Here is a 25,419-nt window from a genome sequence, read left to right as displayed (position 1 = left end):
CCACCTGAATGATCGCTCCATCTACTTCATCTGCACGTTCTGTTTATCTTATATGACTCAGCTTAAATGGCTCTTTATCAGAAAAGACTTTCTCTGACTCCCATTACCTCTTTCAACATCTTAAACTTTTCTTTCAGAGCATTTAACAAAATATAATTAAATAATTATTTATAATTTGTTTCATATTCTCTACTAGGTATGAGTTTCCAAGAAGACCAGGGACAGAGTCACTCTGACTAGATTCCCAGCCACTATAGATAAGCACCTGACACATAGTAGAAGCTCAATAAGTATTTGCTGAATGATGAAATGAGTAAATCAATAAATGAAGGCAGGCCATGCCCTCTGTGTACTCACAGTTTAGCAGTATTTAGTTTTTATGTAGGATCAATGCTGTTTTTAGATTTCTTATTTTTTTAATTAAGCCATGAATGCTAAAAAATAAAATAAAGTGACCTAGTAATTGGACATGAGGAAGGGCTATTTATTGGTGAGACGGGTGGTGGGGAGCCGAGTTAACTTCCCCTCTGGTCTATCAGAACATCCAACTACCAGGTTGTGAAGCTCTTTCATAGTTTGGTCTCACAAAAATGAGACTAAAGGTCCTATCCATGTATTCCTCCACAAAGTGGGAGAGTTAGTAGTTGCTAAATGGGCTTAGTAATTAGTCTTCATTTTAAAGTAATAAACCAATAGTTTTTCTTTGATTTCTCCTTTTATTTCAGGTTTTATACTGCCCACAGTTTCCCTCAATGAACAGTCTAATAAGTAGTGAGACAGTTGTGGGTGCAAAGGGAGAGTAGATCCATAGAAAGGAAAGATGACACAGCCTTTTACTGTAAAATCTGATTTGCATGTCAACCACACTCCTGTAAAATTCAGATTGGAGTTTTGTAACAGTCTCTGCCTTGGATTTTTGATCCCTAGGCGTTAGCTGGTTTTTTCTCATTAGTTAGAAACTCAGATTTTGTTTTGGATACATTTCAAACTTTGTGTGGCATTGTACCCTGTACCATCCACACAATCCCTAAAAGCTGAAGTTTCTATGACTTGTCTTTATATGATTGACAGTGCAGCATTTTATTTCAGGGCCTTTTAACCTTCTCTGCTTCTTTTAATATAAAATCTTAGTTTATCAATATTGGCATTGATGTGGAAACTATCTTTTTCTACCTCAGAGGAGTTTGAATTGATATGTCAGATATGTATCTGGAGTTCGTTTACTTATTTTTCCAAATGTTTTCTATCTCGAGAGTTTATTTACTCAACTACTTTATATTGATTTTCTAAATGTTGATGACAAATAAGAAATGGACCAACAAAGAACACCTGAAAACTAAGATTTGTAAATCTACTGCATTTTTAATGACTGGAACATTAGGACACTTAGAAACCAATACATTGTTGATGAGTATTTAAGTTTTTAGTTAAATGATTCATTTCCTTTTAAAGATTAGAACATTGGGATCTAATTAGGAGACTGCCATGGCTCGGGTGCACATAAACCTAACATCATTTGCCTTTATAAACGTGATTAGAGTTTATACTTACATAGGATGTTTTTCAAGGGATGATTGGTTGAATTTTCCTTACTACTCACATTCACATATACACGCACAAATTTTTTCCACTGGATTCTAAAATTAGAAATTTTACTTATAAAAACTAAACACCTATCGACATTTTCATGCAGAAGAAAATAAAACCTACACTTAAGCTAAACCATCAAAAGTTATTTTACACTTTGGTATATTTCATTTTAGCCTTTTTGCCGTTCACACATTTTATTTATTGATTTTCTACAGTAAGTTAGAGTTTTATATATATTATTTTCATTTAACTTCCTATCACAAGTCTTTCCCATATCATTAAGCTATCTTCACAAATAGGATTTCTTGTGGTTCTTTACTGGTAATACAGGTGTTTATTTTTCAGAAATTATAAACACCTATTTACAGAGATCTTCATCTGAGTTTCTGATGTTCTTTTAGAACATCTTTAGAAAAGATTTGTAAAGTGAAATTACTGAGAAAAATGGCATGTACTTTTTTAAGGCCTTTTATACATAAAGTAAGATTGCTTTTTGGAGCTAATACCAGTTTAATTCCTGCTTGCTACCATATGACGAAGCTTAATATCTCTGCCATAAAAGAGGTCGTACATACAAATAAATAAGACAATAGTATTCTCATACCTAAATGGGATAAGAACATGAACAGATTTACTAAGCTGAAAATTTGCATATCCACATAAGTATGTATGAATAATATCAAATCTCATTAGAAATACAGATTACAATAAAAAAATATTTTAATTTAATAAACTGTTCTTTCTTTGAAAATATTCAAAGGTAAGATGTTAACATTTGGGGAAGCTGGATAAAGGGTATTAGGAATTCTGTACTATTTTTGTAACTTTTCTATAGACCTAAAATTATTTCAATATAAAAAAGGTAAAAAATGACTTTATTCATATAGAGGCTCTAGATGCTTATTCAATTACATCATTGCATGTACTAATCTTGTATAAATGAGCCAGGGTACTCCCAGAAATCTGATTCAGAGCACCCCTAACTAGATCTTTTCTTGAGTCACATTTCTAGTATTGAAATGTAAGTGTAAAATATATCCAGTGATGGCTCTCATTTATTGAACAAGTCTCTGAGCCAGCTGTTTACGTTATACGCCGTATCTCATTTAATGTTTTATAGAGTCCTAGAAAGTAAGCAGTGCAATTACAACACTCATTTACAAATGAGAAAGCCAAGGCTGTAAGGTCATGTAACTCGTTCAGAGTTACACTCTAAAAATGTTTTACTTTAATTGGTTTCATTTGTAAGGTATGTCCGTTTGGCAAAAATGACTTACATTTGGGAAACGAATGTTTGCCTCTGTTTTCAGCTGGATGTGGGGTTCCCTTTCCAACAGATGAACCTACAGACATCATTCCACGAAGCTGCCAGCTGACGACGGATGTTCCACAAGTCACGCAGCTGCTAAACATGACTAAGCTCCGCCAAACTGAAATAAAATTTGGAGGTCATCCCCTGAAATCAGCAGAATCAGGTATGCACTCAGGCACCTAAATTATAAGCATTTTTATTTATAAGACCAAAAAATAAAAGGAAAAAACAGCATGGCAATGATGCTTTATCGCTTGAACTTAAATATTAAATCACTCCAACATCGACCCATGTCTGTGATAAATCATTGTAAATTTCTCTTTAGCAACTAAAATACTTTCTCAGATTTTACATACCAAATTGCTTACTCCTCTCCTTTCCCTGCAAGCTTCCAAGCCCAGCCAATTGTCCCTCCTAAACTGTCTCCTGCTCTATCCTATCGCTACTCTCATTGAGTAGGTCCCCACTGTGGCTCACCCTAGCCTACCAGTTAATCTCCACGTTGCTGTCAGAATTATCTTTCTGATTATAGAAATAGAAATGTGATCCTGTCGCCCTTCGATTAAAGACCTTTAATACCCTTTCACACTATTTTAGAAAACAAAATGAAAAACCCCTTGGGAACTCACACAAAGCCAACCTCCCCTAGCCCAGCCTACTCCAGAGTTTCATCTCTCACACCCTGTGTGTGACCTTCTGACCACTTTGGGTGGGCTTGTACACAGTCGTATTTGGAGATTACCGTTTCTTGGCCTAAAACGGCGTCTTTGGTTTCTGCCTGGAAAAGCTCCCGATTCATCTTTTTAGATACAACTCAAATGCTACCTCTTCTGAGCAGTCTTTCCTGATTCTAACAAGCACTGTTCTCTTTCCGTGAATTTTTTCCCTTTTTTTTTTTTTGGCAATACTTTTTAATATGTCTATAGTTCCCAATAAAGTGTAACTTCCTCGAGAAAGGACACTGTGCCTCATTCTTCTATGTCTGTAGCATCCAACACAGTGTTTGCCATTGTGTTTGGAAGCCAGGGGCTGCAAACCCAAATTACTGTGAAGGCCAGTCAGATAATATAAATGAATAAAGTGGGCTGGATGCCAGGATATTTGACACATAGAAATATTTTCTACTCAACAGTGAGTCTTGTTGGGAGTAGAAGGGGTTGTCAGGGAAGAGAAGTGAGGTAATGCTTCAAAGAAATTGTTCCCTACTGTTAAAACAGTAACATTGACAACTATGCAAATGATAGAAAAAATGGTAGTTAACACTCAGCCCCTGTGAGGAAGCAATAGGGAGTGGTAAGGACTGCAGCAAACGAGCTCATTTTCCAGGTGGAAGAGAGACTGCAGTTCCATTCTAGCCAAGTGTTGTCTTACAAGAATTCAGGCACAGTCTCATGAGAGCTTCCTTTTTTTTTTTTTTTTTTTCAAGAGAAGCTGAGTGTCTCCATGTTTAGAAGTCTTCCAAATTCAAAATATTGTCTAAAATCTGAAATATTTTGAGAAGACTCAGTGAGCCTAACAAACCATGCCATGGCTGCCAGTTTTTCAACTCTGTAGTAAACACCCATAGCTACTTACCAAATGAACAAACAGTATATACAAATCAAGAAACCTAATATTCTAGGTGGCTCAGTCAGTTAAGCATCCAACTTCAGCTAAGGTCACCAGTCTCATGGTTTGTGGATTTGAGCCCCGCATTGGGCTCTGTGTTGACAGCTCAAAGCCTGGAGCCTTTCAGTTCTGTGTCTCCCTCTTTCTCTGCCCTCCCCTGCTCATGCTTGCTCGCTCTCTCTCAAAACTAATTTAAAAAAACAAAAAGCATTAAAAACTTTTTTAAAAAACAAAGAAACCTAGTATTCTTTAGCTGAGTAGCTCTCAACTTTCTGTTTGTTAGAATCATCTGGGACATTTTAAAAATAACTTATGTAAAATACTATTTTTTCCTAATGTCTAAGCTTCATCTCCAGAGATTCTGATTTAATTGGCCTTGGATGGATATTTTTTAAATGCTTTCAGTGATTCTGATATGCAGCCTGAGTTGAGAACCACTGGATCACTTACCCAAACAAAGGTCCTGTGGCTCAGCTGACACTCACGTGGAAATAATCCCGAGGAAAGTGAAATGATGGTCATAGTAAGGTACTTATGGAGAAAGAAGTAGGTCTTGGAAGTATTCAATAAATACTTGCATAACTGTTTATTATAAGTAAATGTAAGATTTATGGAAGTGTAAGATGGTGCAGAATACTCAACAAAGACAAGGAGACAGCAAAATGCATGGCTGAGTTTTCTGAGGGATTAATAAGTAAGAGGAATGGTCTCAGTAGGCAGAATGGCTGGATGAGAAGAACACGTGAAGAGTGTGCCTCCTGCTTTCCTCAAGTAGAGACACAGTAATGCCTTTTTTAGGAAGATGAATTTGACATCAAGATTCAAGATGAATCTCTAGGTCAGGTAAGACCAGAGATTAAGAATTACAACTCAGATGTCTTTACAGCCATCTGAGCATATAGTGTCAGTGGCTGCATGATAAGTGATGACCCTGAGTGATGCTGCAGGGAAGACACAGACAGGACTTGTTGATTCCCAGGTAACAGATGGGGAAGAGAACAGGGTCAGAGTTTGAGAGAGGTCAAAGCAGAAGCCAGGGAAAGGAGCTAGCCTGATGAAATGAATGAGTTACAGAAATGGACTGTTGCACTCTCTCTGTTTATCCTGTTTTCATTTATTCTTGGTATATTTTCTATATGTCGGTCCTCATCAGCATTACATGTCCTAAATTGTATATTCCTAGAGATTTGGGACCTATTTTGTAATTTTTTTAGTTTAAACCCTGGCAGGGGACTATGTGTAAATAGACATTATATTCCTAAACCCTTTATTACGAAATTTCCAAACTTCCAGAAAAGTGGAGTGAAGACTAATAAACCCCCATGTCCCTGTCACCTGCTTCCATAATTGCCAACATTAGGCAAAGCATTTTGGTAGCGCAGGGCACAAGTAGTAAGAAATTATATATTTTTTATAGACACTATCTATCTTTAGAGAGAGGGATAGACAGAGAATACATATAACCCATATTCATTAAAGAACCTTTAGAAAATATAGAAACGGTTGAAAAAGATCTCGCTAACCAGACAGCCACTGTAAACACCTCAGGTCACAAATCAATCTTAATCGAAGATTCAACACAGAATGAAATGAGCAAGAGTGTTTTTTTGGTAACCAAACACTCTTTCTGTATCTAATAGGCTGTGAATGCTTTCAGTAACAGTAATGACTAAGCTGTAAAGCCTATCAGATAACTCTAAGAGCAATTGTGAATTCTTTCTTATTTTATCTCTCTAGCTTAATGTTTTAAGAATTAATTGTGTCTTTAAATGAAAATGCAAGTCTACATCCAGATTTTTTTAGTGTCTTTTTTTTTTAATTTAAAGTTCAAGGACATGTGTAATGCCTGAGATTAAAAAGGAATTTGAATAAATATTAATTGCATCATTAACTCAATATTATAATTAAACAGAAACTTTTTCATAGGCCATACTTGATCCCAGCTTGTAGAAGAGGATATTAGTATATATTTTGTAAATTCCATGCATGAGCTCTCAGTTCATAATAATAGTCAACTTGAGTCATTTATACAGAAAATTAATAATCATCATCTAATAGCAAACTTCTCCTGCCCTGTGAATCCCAGTTTCTATTCCTTTATAACCATAAGGGTTATGATTGTTCCTCTTAAAGTAAATCCCATTGCACGTGCAAGGCAACTAAGATTACATGAAAATACAGTAGTCCCCTTTTATCTGAAGTTTCAGTTACCTTAAGTCACCTGTGGTTCACATCCTTCTGATGTATCCTCAGAGAGTCAGTAGTAGCCTAATGCTAGGTCACACACCTACATCATTAATCTCACTTCATCTCATCATGTAGATATTTTATCATGTCACATCATCGTAAGAGTGGTTGAGTACAGCACCATAAGATATTTTGAGAGAAAACACATTCACATGAGTTCTGTTAGACCATGTTGTTATCATTGTTCTATTTTATTATCACTTGTTGCTATTAATCCCTTACTGTGCCTGATTTATAAATTAAAGTTTATCAGAGGTGTGTATGTACAGGAAAAAACAGTATATATGTGGTTTGGTACTATTCATAGTTTCAAGCATCCATTGGGGGTCTTGAAACGTATCCCCGGGGATGGGAAGAGGTTACTGTACATTGAACTTTGTGGTTCTCTTTCTACAAATACTTTTCAGTTGCTAATTTTGTCATTTGTGGACTTTAAAACTTACTATGAGTGAATATAATAATTATTATTTTTCTCTATATAAAATATTTTATTTGAAAGGTGCAGCTAATGAATAATGCCCAACGGCAGACTTTCTAATCTTGGAAAAGCCAGGAGATATTTCTTCATTTCAACTACTTGTTTTTGTTTCTGTCTGAAAAATGGATTCCCCATGATGAGATTTGGAATTGCGTGAGAAAATGACTGTGTGCTCCTATAATTGACTGCACAGTACTCATGCCAATTGTGTATCTTATTATAAATGCACACACTGAGAGCCCAGTGAAGCTGCCACAGAAAGAAGTAGTTGCTTCCTATGGATGCTTTCTACTATGTTCACTTGAGCAAAAGAGGGAACCTTAAAACTTAGTGCGTTTTGTTGAATGTCACGTAGCGTGATCAAGAGCACTAATGAAATTAATAAGATAATTGTGTTTCCCAAAACCCAATGTTCTCTGTTCACTCTGTCAATTCCTAGTACACATTAGCTAATGACTGTTAGTCTGCAGAGAATTGTGGGGTCTCTAATGATCTTATTTCATTAATGGGACCCCAGTTTAATTGAACCAGAGTATCCATCTGGTTATTGAAGTTGAGCATCCAGCTTCTTAATGACCAGATGCAATGGTCCGCTAAGCACAAATCAAAACTCGTAATTTGCTTAAAAATTAGAAGGCAGTTTTCCTAAGTGCTCTCCTTTCCACAGCAGAAGTCTTAGTGGGCTTCTACTCCTTTTTAAATAAGAAGAGACTGGCATCTCTATCTCCTAGCAGTATTGCAAATAGATAAGATAATGCATTTAGCACAACTCTGAAATAATCCTTTAACTGTAGTTGGCCCTGGTGAGATCCTTTTTAGAATTTCTTCTTCGGGTTTCACATTATGAAAGCAAAATTCAAATCAAGTAACAAAATCCACTGTAAAGTAGAACCTAAAAGAAAAAGGATTTTGATCCTGACTCCAGGAAAAAAAAAAAAACTTTTTTAAACTCGCACTTTCAATAAAAACTTGCCTTAAGATTATTGGTTTAAAGAGATTCCACAATTTCTGGGTCCAATGTCTGATAATAAATTAAAGTAAACTCAACTGCCTCTTGCATTTGAATTATATATCCTCTTTCCCCATCTTTAGCAAAAATAAGGCATCACTGGTCATATTCCTTCATTAAAAATTTTCTAAGCATGAAAGGAATTTAGTCTGGGTATTGATCAGTATCTGTGAAATTTGCTACAGCAGAGATGTCACAAATCATATATAGAGTGAATTTTAATTTTTCTGTGATATATCTACCAAATATTGAAGAAACTGATATATAAATATTAATGCAATATTAAATGTGAAAAATACATCTAATCCATTTGATAATTGTGCTACTTTTGTGGGAATGACTTGTTCCAACCTTTACATTTCTCCTTTAGATGTCTATTATAGCATGGGTTATAATATGAACCTGTGCATAGTAGGGAGTTGATTAAACACCCAGACACTAAGATACTATGGATACCGCTATACAGATGACCTGATCTACTTGTGTTGATGATCTGTAAAGGTCTCAAAGCTGTGTCAGTGAAACATGGAAACACAGGATACTATTTCTGTATGAGCCTACTGACTTAAATAAATAGGATAGCTACCTAGGGATGCTGGTATATGCATACAATTTTTTAAGGAAACACAAGAAAATTTATAATAACCTTTAGGAACAGGGACTAGTAGAGAGGCAAGGGGCAGGAAGATAAGACTTTTACTTCTGATGTCTTCCTCTATTAGAGAATTTTAACCTTCTAAATTCATTATTTGTGATGTCAATAGATTATGTTAGAGCAATTATGAGGCATTTTTAGTTTCTTCTCTATACTTTTCTGTCTTTTGAAAAACCCAGAGAATTGCTATAAAATTAAAATATATTTCTTTTTTTTTATGTTTATTTATTTTTGAGACAGAGAGAAGCACAGCGCAAGCAGGCGAGGGACAGAGAGATAGGGAGACACAGAATCCAAAGCAGGCTCCAGGCTCTGAGCTGTCAGCACAGAGCCCGACACGGGGCTCAAACCTAAGAACCGTGAGATCATGACCTGAGCCAAAGTCGGACACTCAACCGACTGAGCCACCCAGGCGCCCCTAAAATATATTTATTTATTTAATGTCAGTATTTTCATTTAAAATGTATATTGGGAAGGAAATCCAAAATTAGTGACAAAATAAAATCTTTTAAGTATATAGTTAAATGTTAAATTCTTTATTTATGATATAATAGCAAAATATGTATTTTAACCTATACTGCCTTAGTACGAATTATGCTCACATACATGTTTACACATAGCTCACATAGTGGTGAACATGGGGCCATAATCACAAGGGCCTCCGGTAACCCCCAAGACAGCCTCTCTGTAACATCACTCTGCTTTCATTGCCATCACAGCACTTATCCTTACCTGGTGTCTTCTTGTTTACTTAATTGTTGGCTTATTGCTGTCTCCCCAAGTGGAATGTGAGCTTCAAAACTGCAGGGGTCCTATTTATTGTTGTATCCCTAGCACCTAGCTCAATCTTTAACATTTACAGGAACTCAGTAGATACTTGTTAATCAAGTGATCAAGAGAGTGATGCTAGCCATATAATTTGAGCAGGTGAGTATATTAAGCAGCAAATCATCATCATCATCATCACTAATGTTTACTGAGTTTTCGCTATATTGCTTACATGGTTTGTTAGCCAGGTTTCTCCAGAGAAACAGCACACACACATATATACAACTTACATATAATATAGGCCTTGATAGATAACTTCCACCATTTGGTTCTAGTATATATATGTATGAAGAGGGAGAGAGAGAGAGACCTATCGTAAGGAATTGGGTCACGCAGTTTTGGAGACTGAGAAGTTTCAGGATCTATGGTCATCAAGCGGGAGACCCAGAAGAACCAATGATGTAGTTCCTGTCCAAATCCAAATGCCTGAGAACCTGGAGACCTGACAGTGAAAGTGCCAGTCTGAGGGCAGCTACAGACTTCTTAAGGAGTCAGGCAGAAAGATCAGATTCCCCCTTCCTCCACTTTTTTGTTTTATTCAGCCCTTCCATGAATTGGGTGAAGATGCCAACCTACCTTGGGGCTTGAGGCGGAATTTACCGATTCAAATGTTAATTTCATCCAGACATGCCCTCACAGTCACATTTAGGGTCGTATTTAATCTGGGCATCCTTGTGGCCAGTCAAATTAATACATAAAATTAGCCATCACACATCATTTATCCCGTTTAATCCTCTCATACACCTTTGTATGTAGAAACCATCAGAATCACCATTTTGTAGATAAGGAAACTGAGGCTCACAGAGATAAAGTAATTAGTGAGTGACCAGGCAGTCTATTTCAGAGATGCATCCTTAATTACTCACTCCCATTAAGCAATTTCTCACTACTCGTTTTAAGGATTTTCTTCTGGGGAGCCTTCTCTCATGTTATAGGAAACTGTCCTAGTTACAAAACCAAATGATGCAAATCATCTACCAAGGCCTATGTTATGTATAACCTCTACTATTCAAAATGGAAAGTTTTAGGGGAGCCTAGGTGGCTTAGTCGGTTAAGCGTCCGACTTTCGCTTAGGTCATAATCTCACGGTTCGTGGGTTCGAGCCCCACATTGGGCTCTGTGCTGACTGCCAGCTCAGAGCCTGGAGCCTGTTTCAGAGTCTGTGTCTCCCTCTCTCTCTGACCCTCCCCTGCTCACGCTGCCTCTCTCTCTCTCTCTCCTAGAAATAAATAAAAAACATTTAAAAAAAAAATGGAAAGTTTTATTGAGATAAGAAAACTGTTTTCCCTGAAAAGGTTCCTTTACTCATTAATAGTAGAGACCAAAAACTAGGTTATTGATGGCTTTTTAATAAATTAAGAGTTTGTGAAGGAAACTAATATCTTGTGCTTTATTACTTTTTATCTTGTTGTCATAGCTTAACTTTACACACAGATGACATTGTCTAAGGTCGTACGCGAGTTTAGTGGAGAAAGAGCTATTCTAATTTTAGTTTTTAATGTTTTATTGCCTTTCAAAAATGTCTTAGACTTTTTATTAACGAGATACGGCTAAATACTGGTTTTAATTATTTGCAAAAGTTGAAGAGTGATTTTTATCACCTAAGGTCTTCCCTGCTTTAGTCACTCACCTACTTACCTGTCTTTTCATCATGCTTCCGGAGTTTACAGACTGCCAGTCCTCCCAACTGGTCTAAAAGAGTTTTGAATTAAAATTTTCTACATAGGATGTGCACCCTCAAATTAGCCACACTTCCCCCACTTCACAGTCTGCAAGTGCCTGCCATTCACATGTGTGTTACCTGCCTGGCATTGAAGCCGCTTCTGTTTCCGTTTGTCCTCCCTGCACCCCACTTTCTTCCCTCTGAAAAAGGATATTACAGTATTATATTCTATACTCGATTCCTCATAAACCCCATTTGTCTTCATCATATACATTAACTATCATATCCATTAAGTTCTGGTACTTATCTATATAGCCATTAACAGACCCACTTTTCAGATAGCAAAATAACTGTTACATCAGATATCTTCACAAAACTGCACAGAAAATAAATAGAAGACTTGGGAAGAATCCCCTGAAGCGCCCTCTTGGCCCACTGAGGGCAGCATCGGGTGTGGTAAAAGCCTTGGACACTGGAATTCTGAGACCCTGCTCTGTGTGGACAGATAGCTGAACATCATGAGCCTCCATTTTTTCATCTATGGAGATGGAGTAATATCTCAAGTGATTGAAAACTGTACAGAGGTCATGTACGTATCATCATATCCATCATGTTTTAGATTCCAAGTTGAATGTCTCTCCCCTGACCCCAATACTAGATACAGCCCTCTGTTAAATATACTTAATAACCTTCTGAGCTTCTCCTGCATACCTCTTATCACACTGGTTATCATGTAGTTATTTATGAATGACTTGCTCTAATACCTGTCTCACCCATGAGACTATGAGCTCCTTGAAGGAGGTATGTGTGCATCTTACTCGCTGTCTTACTCTGTGCCTAGAGTGGTTGGCCAGGACAGATGCCCAATCATTACTTGAAAGGATAGATGATTGAAGGAATAAATGATTCTGAATGGACTTTGTAAAGTGTCAAATGCTAGTCAAGATGTAAGGTATTAATAACATGTTTACAAGGATTTAGTCCCTACTCAGCAGTGTTTGGCATGTTACATGCATTGTTTCATACGATCTAACAAAAACACCGTAACTTAAGCACTGTCATTATCTCAATCCTAATGAAAGAAAGTGAGGCTTGGAAAGGTGAAGTACCTTGTCTAAAATAATATTGCTCCACTAGCTCAACCCTTTTTCTATTTTTGACGTTCTTTATAACAGTACACATATAGGGGCTCCTGGGTGGCTTAGTCGGTTAAGCGTCCGACTTTCGCTTAGGTCATGATCTCGCGGTTCGTGGGTTCGAGCCCCGCATCGGGCTCTGTGCTGACTGCCAGCTCGGAGCCTGGAGCCTGTTTCAGTCTGTGACTCCCTCTCTCTCTGACCCTCCCCTGCTCATGCTGTCTCTCTCTCTCTCTAGAAATAAATAAAAACCTTAAAAAAAAATTAAAAAAAAAAAAATAACAGTACACATATAATAAAATAAAAATTAATCCAATTCAAGGTCTGGATTCTGCTAGCAAGTTTGATTCTGATTTGATTGCTAGATAATAGATATAAGTCTTGAGCATGACCCTTCAATGATTACAGTTGAAAATTCAGCAGGTTTTTCTGGTTAAGCTTTGAAAACCCTGCAAACTTAAATGACTATTATAATTAGAACATTGTATCTTGAGACAAAAATGAATGTTTATTTTTCTAAGAGACAATTAGAGAGTAGACCCTCAGGTTTTATATTCTAACTACAAAGGCATATCCCCCTCATAAAATAGCAAAATAATTAATGGTAACATCTCTGACCTACACCAAGTTCATTTTCCGCAAACTGAAGAAAATGAAACGCCTAGAGCATGACTTTAATCTAATCGTGATTTTTAACCTTATATCGTGCATATTGATATCAGCTCTTAAAAGAGCTCCCTTTAGAATTCAAAAGGCATGAGTTTCTGCTTATAGTGTTCTTTTACTAAGATTTTCCTCATTATAGAAACTTTGTCTCTTTTACTTTTTATTTTAGAAACCAGAAGTCTAAATTACTTTCCCTTGTAGGTTTTAATTAGGACTCTCTTACAGTAGATAAATAGCATGATACATATTTATAGAGATAATTATGACAATGATTATAAATAAGATTACTAAAATGAAACAAGCTTTAAGAATATATGTATGTTAATTGTACCAAAAAGTTGAGTCTATTACCTAAAGAGATAACCTAATGGTAGAGTATTGCTATATGTTGGTTTGTGAAAAAAGTACACTAGCATTTGTAAATTTTTAAAAAATAGACTGAAACTTAAAACATAGTGATATGTTACTCTTTAAAGAAACTCTATAGATGAGGGTCGTATCTAATTTTCTGTGATTTAGAGGATTATATTACATGAGGTTTAGGTATACCTTTAATGGTCACTGGTTATCTGCTGCTAAACAAGATTTTCCCCTAAAAACTTCAAGGTATTTAGGAATTTTAATTCTTAAAATAGCTATGAACTAGTTAATGTGTACGTTTTGTTGAATTATAGCTGGAACTCTGTCAGTATGATCTTTTAAATTCTCTCTCCCCTAAAAAAATCTTCCTTTTAATCTTGAATACTATTTACAGTTGTGGTGAGATTTATCCATTGTCACAAGTGGGGATACATACAGTACCAAATAAATGGTCTTTCTAGTCAAAGGAGCTTAAATTAATAATATATATGATTCAAGAGGTGCCTGGGTGGCTCAGTCAGTTATGCGTCTGACTTCAGCTCAGGTCTTGATCTCACGGTTTGTGGGTTCGAGCCCCACATCGGGCTCTGTGCTGACAGGTAGCTCAGAGCCTGGAGCCTGTTTCAGATTCTGTGTCTCCCTCTCTCCCTCTGACCCTCCCCTGCTCACGCTCTCTCTCTCTCTCTCTCTCTCAGAAATAAATTTTAAAAAACATTAAAATTTTTTAAAAATAATAATAATATACAATTCATATATACATGAAGAGTAAGAAAAACATTAAGGAAATCACCTCATAAGATATTTGAACAGAAACATATGCAAAAAAATATATATATACATGCCCATTCCTAATGGTTCCCATGACTGGAGGTTCAAAAAAAAAAAAATGCTCCTATTCTGATACTGAAATTTTCCATGTAGGCCCGAGCCATGTCCCATGACCTTTAGGATCCTGAGTGGCTATTTCTGGGGAAATTCCACATTTCAGAACAAAATCTATAGTCCAGGATTTGTTCTACTTGGTCACAAAAGGTACAAATGATGACAGATTCTATAATAAATTTTTCCAATTGGCCTGGTATTTGAGTGTCATTTCTTTCTGTTACTGGTCCTAAGAGACTAATAGGGTTTTGCTAACTTCAAATGGATTTTTATAATGACTTTAAAAAATACAGATGTCCACACAACCAATAATCTATTTGCTAACACTAGAAAATTTCACATGGAACCTGAGTAGGCATCTGATTGAGGTGCCACAGCACTACTCACTACTGCTGTTAAAAGCCATACCAACTCGCTTAATTATCAATGTCGTGGTCATTGTTGATCCTTCTTATCCCCCATATCCTGGCAGTTGTCCAGTCCTATCCAGTCTTCCTCGTCAATGCGCAAATTTTCTTAAAAGGAAAAATGAAATTCTAACCAAAGTTAAGAATATTTAGTCATCGGGGTGCCTGGGTGGCTTAGTCGGTTGAGCGTCCAACTTTGGCTCAGGTCATAATCTCATGGTTTGTGGGTTTGAGCCCCACATCAGGCTTGCTGCTGTCATTCCAGAGCCCGCTTTGGACCCTCGGTCCCTCTCTCTCTGCCTTCCCCCACTCCCACACTCCCTCTCAAAAATAAATTTAAAAAATTTTTCAAAAAAGAATATTTAGTCATTTAATCCAACATCCCTTTGATTCATTACATTTAATGATTCATTCATTTTGCTTGGCAAGAATCTATAACTCCATGTCAAGCACCTGACTAGCAATTCTAGAGTGTCAAAGTAGGCTACTGAAGCACACATCAGAGAATCCCACAAGCACATGTCAAAGTGCAACTTTAACAAGTTACGTGAGGGGAAGGTTATGGGAGTACCTGTACTGGAAGAACCTTCCGGCCACGGGGAGCAGCGTGCACAAATGCTCTGGTAGGCAGGAAGAGCTCAGGAGGCCAGTCTGTTGAGAGAGCAGAGAATGAGAGTGAAAGGTATGAACTGAAGCAAGAGCATGTAGGTTTTTGCAGCTACTGTTAAGGGCTTTTCTTCGTAATCCTAAGAGCAGCAGGGAAGCCACTGAAAAGTTTTCAGTGAGGAAAAGGAATCTCTCCATTAGAAGACCACTCTGGCTGCACTTTGGAGAAGGCACGGCACAGGGAGCCACAGTGGACGTGGTAGGTCCCTTGAGAGGCTTCGCAGTCGTCAGAAGAGGGACGATGACCGCCCGGATTCGCAGTGCTGGCAGAAGCAGTAGAGACAAATAGACATGGACTGGCTGTGGAGAGGGTAGAGGGAGGAGCCAAGAATGATATCCGGGTCCTAACTCTTCAAACTCAATGGCTTGCAGTGCCGTCCACCAGACCAAGTTTCCTGTTGGAAGCTTCTTGGAGATGTGGAAGAGGAATTGGGCAAGGAGGCCACTGGGGATAAGGAGTGGAGCTCAGAAGAGAGGCCTCGAAAAGAAATAGAAAGTAGGAAGTCATCTGGTATCTGAACCTGCCTCAGAATAGCTTCCCACACTTGTGCTTGGACACCTTCAAAATGACAGAAAATTCCCCACTGCCGTGACCAGACCTGCTTAATTATGCTCCTTGTGATGGACTAAAACCTTGAAGTAAATTGTTCTCATTAGTTCTGTTTCTGACCTTTGGACAAACGGAATCTCTCTTCTACCACACAGGGCCTCAGGAATTTGAAGAATACTGAGACGCTACAGCTGCTCACCAATTTGCCAGCCAGAAGATCTTAGTCTTCCGTCCAGCAAACATTCTTTCAGACCATGTCAGCCGTCTGACCCTTGCCCGACCCTTTAGCTTCATCTGTTGCAGATACAAAACCAGACCCAGAAAACAACCATTTACCCACACGTGTTGCTTCCACTTAGATCTGAATTAACGCTTGGAGCCTCCCAAGCATGGCATGCTTTCACTAACTTTTGTGCCTTTTTTCATGCTTTTGCAGGGGAGAAGTTTTTAACTCCAGCACATGTAAAATTATAGCCCTACAGTAGAGGGTAAAGAGACCACCTAGCTAACCATAGGAATTTTTTTCAAGGAATAAGTTAGACGGAAAGTGGCCAGTAGCTCTTGTATATCCAGGACTATTGGACAAAGGTGGACTTACTTAGAGCTCACGTCATAATATTCAAGTTGGTTCTGTCTTGCAAGTGGGCAGAGCAGAAGGCTTTCTAGGTTGCAGGCAGCTTTTTGACTTAAAGACCATCATTCTCTCACCTTCTCTTTTAGTCAGAGGAGGCTAGCTATAGCCACAAGGAGCCCCACAGCCTCATCCAGTCGGGACTTCCTTGGACAACCTTCCATATGGTCATTCAGAGACCCAGGCTCCTTTTATCTAATGATTCTTTTCGGGGTCTTAAAGTCCTCCCTTGGATCTTCTGCATCTTATCAAGAGATGAGGGAAAAAAGAGTATTGGGGATTATGCACGAGGTTTTAGAAACCCAGAAGTAGTTTATACTTCTCACATTTCACTTCTCAAGTCTCATTAACCAGAACTTAGTCACATGACCCGTGTAACTGTAGGGATGGCTAAAAATGTAATGTAGCTGTGTGCCCAGAAAGGAAAGACAGCAAGATTTGGTAATCACACCTGCCCTATCCTGGAGGTGAAACCAATTTGTTCTCTTTAAATGATACCCTGTTGCCTACCAAATTTAAAATCAGCTCTTAGCATTTTAAGGCTCTGTTCACTGTGACCCAAACCCAGCCTTCCAGCTAAACTGGTAATTTCATTGTTCCCCAAGGATACCCTACGAGTTCACTCTTCCTTGCCTTTATTCAGACACTTTTTTCTGTTTGGAGCACCCTACATCTTTCATTCTTGAAATATTATCAATCATCCAAGGTCCATTCAAGAGGTCACTTACTCTTTTTTTTTTTTTTCCAATCGTGAAAAGTGCACTTCTTAATCCCCATCCTCTGTTTCATTCTTCCCCCACCCACCTCCCCTCTGGTAACCAACAGTTTGTTCTGTGTCATTAATTAATTAATCTGTGTCTCTTTTTTTCCTCCTTTGCTTATTTGTTTTGTTTCTCAAATTCCACATACGAGTGCAGTCATATGGTATTTTCTTTCTCTGATTGACTTTTTTCTTTAGCATAATACTCTCTGGTTCCCTCTATGTCATTACAAATGGCAAGATTTCATTCTTATTTATGACTAAATAATATTCCGTTATATATATACACACATATATATACACAGACACATATATATGTATATATATATATAATTCACATCTTTATCCATTCATCTATCAGTGAACATTTGGGCTGCTTCCATAGTTTGGCTATTGCAAATAATGCTGCAATAAACATAGGGGTGCAGGTATCCCTTTGAATTAGTGTATTGGTATTTGAGGGGTAAATACCCAGTAGTGTGTAGGGTAATTCTGACTTTAATTATTTAAGGTATAAGAGGTCACTTATTCTTCATTCCCCACACCCCACACCGCCCCCCGCCCCCCGGTCTGCTTTATGTTATGGTTACCTGTTGTACTATCACCTCCCCTCCAGACTCCTCAAGGGCAAGCAGTATATCTTATCTATTTTGCGTCACTGACAACCTCTAGTACGTGCTCAGGAGCGTGCTCAAGCAAATATTTGCTCAATTGATTTAGTTTTATTTAAAATACTTCCTTACTAAGATATATTTTTTGGTAGCCTTTCTTTCTTTCTTTTCTCCCCCTCCCCCTCTCTTTTTTGAGGCAAAATATTTGTGGCAGCAGTTCTCAAATGAACTGCTGAGCATAAGAATCATTTGGGAGAGCTTGTTAAAATTATAGATTTCTGCCTCCCCTCCCCAAGATTCTAATTCTACAGATCTGGTAGATCTGATGTTGGGCTCCAGTATCTGCATTTTTTATAAGTGTCGTATAGTGGAATTTGAATCATATGACACCTGGATTACATTTTGAGAAACATTGCAACATGGTGTTTGTCATTATACCTATTAATGGACTATTATTACCTTCCTTAAACAAAACAGATCAGTTCATTAACAAGGGAACAGGCAGTGTGCGGAACAGTAAAAATCACGATGTTTGTCATATCGCCTTTGGATCCAGAGTTCTAGGACCACCTCCACTCTCCGGCAGAAGAAATAACATGAAGATATCCAGTGAGGTAGGAGCAAGATTTAAGAGCTCATCTAAGCGTCGAGGGGCATGGGAAGGGAAGCTTTTCTTCCCACTGCAGGCGTTGGGGGGATGGGGAAGAGGGAGAGAGATTACATGCCAAAAGCAGAAGGCTTCAATAAATTGCGAACAAATTCAGGATTTTACAAAACCTCAAAACTGTTTTATTTTTGTCATATCAACACAGTTAATGTTTCTGAGTATTCTTTTCATTAACTATGTTCACAAAACTTAAAGGCAAATATATGTGAGCACATTTTGTGGTCTCCTTCAAAAAAGAGTTGGATCACCACCTTACAACAACCAGATTCTCAAATGTTATATTTTTTATTTTTAATTTCCTCTGAATTTCAGACATACACAGCAATTTTCAGGTCAACTCCTACCTACTAAAGATGGAATGTAGCAAATAAGCACATTTTAATTTGTGTCTAGAAGACTTGCTTGACTTCTATTTTATCTCATATTGTATTTCTCCTTCCATTTCTTTCTAATTTTCTACAATAATTTTCCTCTCCACCAACTTTCTAACCTGCTTATTTCCTCTAGTTTTTTTTTCGTCACTTTTTAGTGGTCCAAATATTATTAGTCTGTGTATATTCTACAAGAAATAAATGCAATTCCCGTATTTTAAAATGTGCAGATTAATTTTTTTTCCTTATAGATAGTAAGATCCACTGGGTCCAGAAATAACCGATCATGCCAACAGTCTGTGGCAGAGAACTGTGTTAGCAGTGCAGAAATGTCAGCCTCATTGATCCCTGAGTCAGAGGAGCAAGGAAATAAAGAAAATATTCACCAAATAAAGCAGACTGTACCTATTCATGGTAAGAATCATGCGTAAGTTTGGTTTTTTTTACTTTTTTTTAGTGTGTATTTAGTTTTGAGAGAGAGAGAGACAGAGTGCAGGCTGGGGAGGAGCAGAGAGAAGGGAGACACAGAATCCGAAACAGGCTTCAGGCTTCAGGCCATCAGCACAGAGCCCCATGCGAGGCTTAAACTCACAAAACAGGAGATCATGACCTGAGCTGAAGTCAGACACTTACTGAGCTACCAAGGCGCTCCAAAAGGTGCATAAGTTTTGATAGCTAGGGAAAAATAATGAGAAATGTTCTTGTGAAGATAAATTTGAAGTTATATTCTTGACTAGATCTTATATCCAGAGAATTATCATTTAAAAATGAAAAAGATGAAAAAAATAAATACATAAATACATAAAAATGAAAAAGATGGCAGATATTGAAATATGTTTCAAACTTATATTATCATCTAGAACCTATTGTTCTCTTTATTCCACTATTTCAAATTACCATAGTACCCTGTGTTTTTATTTTGTGATGATTGGCAAGGAAATAACACAGCATTCTATTATCACTATATTTTGAGAACTCCACATGCATTTCAAGTTTTCTTAATTTTATCTTTTAATTAATCTCTTCCATTTATAACATGCTTTTTACTTTCTCTTGTTGATATAAAAATAACCCTGTTAGTGAAGAGGAGAGTTTTGTCCCATTTTATAGATTGAAGGTTCATGGCTAACAGAGAGGCAAAGTGATTTGCAATTTGTAATCATTGGAAAGAATTGAGACCAGCACTGAAGGCTTACTACTCACTGTCAGTTTTTCCATTCTTGCATATCTTACTTTCGTGAGAGTTGAAAAGGGAGTCATTTGTGTTGATTTTATTTGATTTTGAGATTAATGACCATTACCACAGACTATATTTCCCATGCAGTACAAAACTGAGATAAGGAAATGAATAACATAGATATTTAGTCCCAGCTGTACCACCATCTGTGAGACCTTGATCAAATTTCCCAAACCCTGTGTGCCTCAGTTTCCTCATCTATAAAATGGGGATAAAATTACTGCTGGCACTATTGTAGTAATAAGTAATAACTGCCTCAAATCATCTTTATGAGGATTAAAGAAGAAAAATCAAACACCCCATATTGTGCCAAGAAATTAAGCATTCAGTAAATATTAAATTCTACTATGATTATTATTATTACTACAGAATTAAATTACACCTAAGAATTCTTTTTCAGGTTTAATCTCAGTTCTCCATGGTTCTTTAGAAATTTATCTACCTCCTCTTTTAAAGGAAGAAAGAATTTTTCTGTATTAGCTATCAGTTCCATTTTTTATATTTTTAATATAGATGTTGTATGATTAACATGACCTGTAGCTCTCTGTAAGGTTATATTACAAGAGTAAAATGTATTAGTAATTTTGAAAGCCTGTTATGATCCTAATATTGGAATAGGAATAAATACCTATTTTCTGTGAAGGAATAAGTTATGGTTTTGATACCGCTTTGCATGATGTCAAAATGATACGGAAACATTCTCATTATAGCTCTAATTATATTTACTGAGTTATTTCAACCCATATACTACTTTCTGTTCTGGCTTTTTGTTCTTTGATATGAAAACATACCAGCTGATCTGCATGTTCTGCACCCACATCCCCCTCAAGAACCGTCAGCAGATAAGAATAATAACAGGAGAAGATTACGGTTAAAAAGCACCAGCGGAGAAAGGACAGAGGCACACCGCGGTATGGCACTAATTCAATACTATCTTATATCTGTATATTATTCAGAGCAATGGAATCTCTCTCTGCAGGTTGTAAATTTCAAAGGATTACGAACCAATTCATTTAAAATATAAATATCTTTTCTACAGGGATTATGGAAATCAAATTTTCTGCAAGAGAATTGCTCTAGAGCCCTAACAGAGATTTGCTGGATTAAATAGACAGTACCGCAGAAATAAAGGACTTCCTGCTTTCTACTCTCAAAGGCCGAATAAGCTTAAATTATTGTTTTTTAGAAATAGCCCAAATTTGATAGAGGAAGTTTCTGCCTACAGACTTTCCTAAAATTGAACTTAACTCATAGGTTTTCATGTTGCTTTTATATCTCTTCTTTTTAAATTGGGCCCTTTTCAGTTATGTATATATATCTTTTTTTTACATTTGCTGTCTCTCTCTTTTGACTCCATGCCATCTGATATAGTGTAGGTTAAAATTTCAACTCTTTGCAACCAGTAAAACATTAGATACATTTAGGTGGCTATTATAGTTATCCCTTTGAATATTGGATAGGAGGTAAGGCAAGGATCGATTTGTCTGCACACGCAGTAGTCTACCCTGAGTCAAGCCCAGAGTATGTCTTATACGCATCTGTTAGCATAATTTCTCAAAAACATAGGGTTTTTGGGTATGCTGAAATTCAACTTGTTAGGATTTGTGTTATTTTTACAAAACGGTAGGTAGAAAAATTAATTCTGTGTCCATTTTCTTAAGATGCTGCAGGAAAAAGCTTGCTTCATTCAGCAAGAGTTGTAATTTAAAGAAAACACACTCCATTTTATGTGGAACCAAAAGGAAAAATATAGTACCCTTTAAGAATGATACAAGTTTTGGAATTCCTTTTATTGCATATTGTAAAACATGAATCTGAAATGTCCCCATGCAAATATCAAGGAGTTTAAAGATGAACCGCTACAAAAATGCAGCTGAGTTCATCTTTAAAACATTCTAGTGTAAAAGGAAAAAAAAAACTGCACATAATCCTTATTGTCACCTCTGACGTGCTTTTCAGTAGTCATGTAGGAAAGTACCCCATGTTAATAGCACTCTTCAAAAATAACTTTTTTAAAAAATCAGAAGAAAATAACATAGTTATTCCAATAAAGGCTGCTCTTCAGGAAATAACAGGAATGAAGATAAAGCGACAACCATCGTCAACAGTGTGTCCCAGCAGAGAGCAGAGATGAACACCAGCTCTCCAGCGCCACAGTCTCCTGATCAAGCAGGTTGGCGTCTTTTTTGCACCAGTATTGCTAATAATGAATAAAATCTAAATACACTTAACATTTCAAACCCCGGTCATTTTGAAAAGTTATGATTCAGTTACTTGCTAAAACTCTATCATTTTTTCGTAAATCCCCTTTTAACCCCAATTGTATGTCCGACTTTCAGAAGGAAAGTTTGAAACTCTGAAGTTTTCACATGACATCATCACAATCCCCCAAAATTACCTATTGTTACAAGTCCCACATCCTCTTTATAATGGAGATGGTTGGAGTGTAGCGCATTGAGCCCATCAACATATCTTGCCTAGCAGGTGTGTGGTACTTATACAAAGGCGAATTGTTTTTGAGCGAGGGAAAAAGGAAAATAAATGAAAATTGTTTGTAGTTTGTCAGTCTTATTTATGCAATGTTGAAACCTTCATTAAAATGTTAGGCGCAATTAGTGTCTCTAGCATAAATCTGACTGTGTAGAAAAACTAATTAGATGTTTAGGTGATCATTCTTGCATTTATCTTGTTTGCTGCAATATTGTGATTACACAGTAATTTACATATTTTCCTAAGAAAACACACCAAATTATTCATTACAATTGATATGGAAATACTTTGAGGTAAAACTACAAATTCCAAAAAAGCATGTGGCGGTGAGATAATTAGAGTCCGTTTGGTGTAAAAACACTCCTTTGACTTTGACTTTTTGACAGTTAATAATATGTTTGGGAATAGGTCATGCACGTTGTTTAATTGCAAAGTGAAGATTCCCAGTATTTTTTCCTCCAATTTTCTTGACCTATCCATGTACATAATGCAATACATTGGGGTTTTTTTTAATCTTTTTCAACATTTATGTATTAATAAAGCACCTACTGGGTTTACAAAGCATATGGATGTTCTTAGCACCATGCAAAAGAGTTTGCTGTCCCAAATAGGACAGCCCAGTGAATCTGTTTATTGCACCTGCTCACCGCACACTGACCCAGGAGCCCCCACGTCCCCTGTGAGTGTGGTCCGATGACATAGATTCAGCCCACCGTTGGCCATTTACCTACAGAAAATGTGAAAGCTTGTCCCTTGTACATGTTCTCTAAGAAATGTACATTTGTTAGTTTTTATAGGCAAGCTATGTTATAGTGTTAAGTTATACAACCAATGAATACATTATGATGAATACGATTTCATTTGTGCCATTAATGTTATTTGTATTAAAGGTCTTTTCTTTGTTGCTTTCCGAATGTAGGCTTTAGAGTTTCAAGTCAGCAAATCTTGGTTACTTTCCTTGTGAGGATAAATGTAGCCAGATTCCAGAGTCAGGATAAAATGACCATGTCCACAATTTGGTTCTGCAGATTTTTGTAAGATTTTCACCATTGACATTATATAGCAAAAAAAAGTAAATTTTAAGGAAAATAGACTGAGTGGAGAAAATATGACTTTTTCCTGCCATAATTCTAAAGAAAATGAGCATGCTTTTAATGATATTCATTATAAATATTTGTCTGTTCCAATTTGCCTAGATCATAACTATAAAAATCTTAGTGTTAAATAAAAGATTAAAATCTCTTCACTGTGTTGTACACCTAAAACTACTGGAAAATTAGTGGTAGAACTCAGTATTTTTAACAAAAGCAAATAATGTTGTGCAAAAGATTTTTGTATCAAAACATTCCCTCCTATAATTAAACATAAAGAACTTTTTCACCAGCAGAGTTCACCAGTCACATTAACAAGTATTTCTGTGGACTTACTGTCACTTGAAAAGTCTACTCAGTTTAGTCTATGAATTGCCCCGCTTCAGTCAGTGAAAGGGAACGGAAAAGCCTCTTAACCTTTTCATGGTTTCCTCTCCTCCATGATTTGTAATCTGAACAATGCCCAGATATATTCTTTAAAGAAACTTGTTAAATACCCTGCTCTCCTACAGGTAAAAGAAGATATTAGTTACTCAAACCCTTTTATATTTGGAAGATTTCCTCCCCCCTGGAATGTCAAATTGATGAGGCTGTGCTATAAAGAACTTGCTGCAAGCCCGGTGATAATTATTTCAGACTTAGAAATTTCCCACCCAGTGTTTCAACTCAGATGGAGAGAAAGTGCAATGAATTCCCCGTAGCTATAGGCACTGATCTATGGGGTTAAATGTTTAGCAGGTTACAAGATGGTGGGTAGGTTGCATTCCTTGGCTTCTGCATTATTTGATAAATCTGTTTCAACATAAGAAACTTTAAACTAAGTACCTGCGTAATATAACACTTACGGAACACTCCTCTAATTTTTGTCATCTCTTCCAAAATGTCAGATGAGTGGATATTTCCCGAAAATGATCACCTTTCCCACTTGGCGTCCAGCAGACAGTCTCTCCTTCTGGATGATGACTCCTGCCACGCTTCACACCTGTGGCTAGAAGCCAGCAAGGAAAGTGAACGTGACCAACTGGCGGAGGAAACCCAGGCTGTTCCAAAGGACATTTTCACTTTTTCCTCGAGACCGCGATCGGCACCGCATGGGAAAACCCAGACTCTGTCCCCAGAGGAGTGCCCATTTATTTTGGATCTAAAAGAGGATACCAGCGTGACAAGGAGAGACACCGAATCGGAGGATGATTTTTACGGCGGAGACAGCAGCGAAGAGGTAACACCGCTTGATGAGTGCGGTCGTTCTAAAGCACGGTTGTGCCATTAGCCCCGCGGAGCGCTAAAACCAGCGGAAATGAAAGAGGGGCAATCAGCCGCTATTTAGACAAATGCAACCGACTGCAGTGTCGGTCAACAGTTGCCTCAGGTTGTTATGGTAACTTTAAATTGCTGCCTTTTTTATTAACAGTCAGCCAATTTCATTTTTAATTATGGAAACCGGGTTTGGGGTTGCTTTTGCTTTTTCAGTTTAATTTTTGCCTCACAGAATTAGAAAACTCTA

The 25,419-nt window shown here is 37.1% G+C and overlaps 1 protein-coding gene across 14 annotated transcripts in view; it reads left to right on the top strand.

The window, feature by feature from the left end:
* CFAP20DC (CFAP20 domain containing) overlaps nucleotides 1-25,419 on the top strand; it is a 233,385-nt gene that overhangs the window by 121,458 nt on the left and 86,508 nt on the right. For 9 of the 14 annotated variants that reach the window (XR_005530284.1, XM_039242488.1, XM_039242484.1 and 6 more), the window contains 6 exons: nucleotides 2,901-3,065; nucleotides 18,537-18,673; nucleotides 19,349-19,511; nucleotides 21,129-21,245; nucleotides 22,388-22,507; nucleotides 24,803-25,134. Coding sequence is in view for 12 of the 14 variants with exons in the window: in XM_039242488.1 (XP_039098419.1) it covers nucleotides 2,901-3,065; nucleotides 18,537-18,673; nucleotides 19,349-19,511; nucleotides 21,129-21,245; nucleotides 22,388-22,507; nucleotides 24,803-25,134 (1,034 nt within the window). In the remaining 2 variants the exon portion in view is untranslated. Of the gene's footprint in view, nucleotides 1-2,900; nucleotides 3,066-18,536; nucleotides 18,674-19,348; nucleotides 19,512-21,128; nucleotides 21,246-21,373; nucleotides 21,477-22,387; nucleotides 22,508-24,427; nucleotides 24,536-24,802; nucleotides 25,135-25,419 lie in introns of those variants that run through there. The other 5 variants (XM_039242489.1, XM_039242481.1, XR_005530285.1 and 2 more) reach the window with 4 other exon arrangements.

Source organism: Hyaena hyaena, unplaced genomic scaffold, assembly GCF_003009895.1.
Source record: "Hyaena hyaena isolate Hyena2069 unplaced genomic scaffold, ASM300989v1 scaffold_212, whole genome shotgun sequence".
NCBI lineage: Eukaryota > Metazoa > Chordata > Mammalia > Carnivora > Hyaenidae > Hyaena > Hyaena hyaena.
The sequence above is the reverse complement of the archived record's forward strand: the minus strand, read 5'-3'. Positions and strand labels throughout refer to the sequence as shown.